The sequence below is a fragment of the Charadrius vociferus genome, unplaced genomic scaffold (assembly GCF_000708025.1).
Source record: "Charadrius vociferus isolate BGI_N301 unplaced genomic scaffold, ASM70802v2 scaffold229, whole genome shotgun sequence".
Lineage (NCBI taxonomy): Eukaryota > Metazoa > Chordata > Aves > Charadriiformes > Charadriidae > Charadrius > Charadrius vociferus.
The window spans coordinates 62,633-64,320 of NW_009649926.1; the positions used below are offsets into that span (position 1 = coordinate 62,633).

The 1,688-nt window shown below is 53.1% G+C and overlaps 1 protein-coding gene across 1 annotated transcript in view; it reads left to right on the forward strand.

The window, feature by feature from the left end:
- Window positions 1–612: 612 nt before the first annotated feature.
- The window catches only part of LOC104291827 (deleted in malignant brain tumors 1 protein-like), a 6,433-nt gene continuing 5,357 nt past the window's right edge, over window positions 613–1,688 (forward strand). The window contains exon 1 of the mRNA XM_009891120.1: window positions 613–685. Coding sequence (XP_009889422.1) covers window positions 613–685 — 73 coding nt within the window. The remainder of the gene's footprint in view (window positions 686–1,688) is intronic.

The following is a 1,688-nucleotide window of genomic DNA, read 5'->3' on the forward strand; positions in this document are numbered from 1 at the left end:
CTTCCCCCTCCAAGAGCATCTGCTGCCTGTCACAAGCCTCTGAGATGCTCCTGAAGGGTTGCCATGCTGGGTCCTGCACCTGATCCGCTGGTCTCAGCCCCCTTGGTGGGGCCAGACCTGAGTCTGCTCCTCGATGGGTCATTTGATGCTCATCCATTTGCTTGTCAGTTGGCTGTGGATTTCGCATCGCCTATGAGCAGACACATCCACTGGGTGAAGTTAAGACCGTACAACCAAGCCCTGCAACTCCCCCAGTCCTCCCAGTCTCCCCCTTCTGATGTCGTCTTGCATGGTGGACTCATGGGACGTCACCCACAGCAGCTGTGACCAGAGGATATTTGCTGGTTGCCAAGGATCAAGCTGAAAGCAGAAGATTCGTTTCCCCTTCATCCACTGGACTCCACGTGAGGCAAGAGCCACTGGGGAGCTGGGGGACAGAGCAGCACAGAAGGTGTCCTCTCCCAGCAGCCTTCATCAGGTCTTTGGCATATTTCTTCTCCAGCTGGTGATGGTGGATCTGATCTCAGCCTCTGCCAAGCCTACCTGTTCCTGCACCCCTGCCAGGCTGGGAGCAGCTTCTCCAAAAGTCCTTTGCTGTCAGTTGGGCACCCTATGGGCGACAGACTATCCACCAATGCTGGCCTTGGGGCTGCAGAGATCCTCCTTGTCCTAGTGGGGCTGTGTGGTGAGTGCTCTCGTGTTTCCCCACGCGTCCCCCTCATCCCCAGTGTTGGCTGCACCCCATGTTTTGGCATGAGGTGTGCCAGAGTGCTGCTGCTCCTCTTTGTTTCTGGGTGGTTTGATTGTGGTTGCTGCAAATTTGTAAGGTGCACGTTTAGAGCAACACCCATGGTTTCATGGTTAAGGTGCACGTGTAGACCAACACCCATGCCTTCTTAAGGTGCATGCTTAAAGCAACACCCATGGTTCCATGGCTTCATAAGGTGTGCATGTAGAGCAACGCCCATGGTTTCACAGCTGATTCTGCAAGTAGGGTAGACGAGGACTTGCCAAGCCCAGCTGCAACAAGCAGCTGTCCTCCAGCTGATGGCTGCAGAAGGCTTGAGGTTCCCTCAAAAGTGCCAGTATCTTCTAGACGGTGCATGCTGCAAAGAGGGGAGGAATTTTTAGAGCAGTGCAGCCACGCAGTACATTGGGAATAAGCAATGAAAAGTGAGAGAAACGTAGAAACCAGGTGCACTGAGTGCGTCGCTGCCATTTCAGTAGCGCTGACAACGGGCTGTGGAGCTTGAATGGCCAAAAAATGAGGAGGAATGGGATTTTCCTGCCCAGTGATGGGGAAGGAAATATCATGGTGTTGATGTGCTTGGGTCAGGCTGGTCTGAGGAAACAGGATGGGTGCTTGCAGGAAATAAGGGAACCCTTTGCTCAGCTCCATTCCTTACCCTGGGGTCACGGCTGTTCATCCAGCAAAGCCAGGTTAGAGTTGTGGGTGCAAGAGTCTCTGGCACCTTGTGCTCTGGCTGTCCAGTCTTGCTCAAAATCACTCCCACAAAGAGCCTGCAACTCAGTTACGTGTGCTGGTGTTGTGCTTAGGGACTTCATCCTGCAACCTGTGCAGAGCCAAGCACCTAAAAAGCAATTAGCAGTGCACTTAGAAAGCAATTAGCTAAATGTCTTCATGTATTTTGGCCTTCCTGGTTTTGAGGGACTGCATTCTCAGCAGG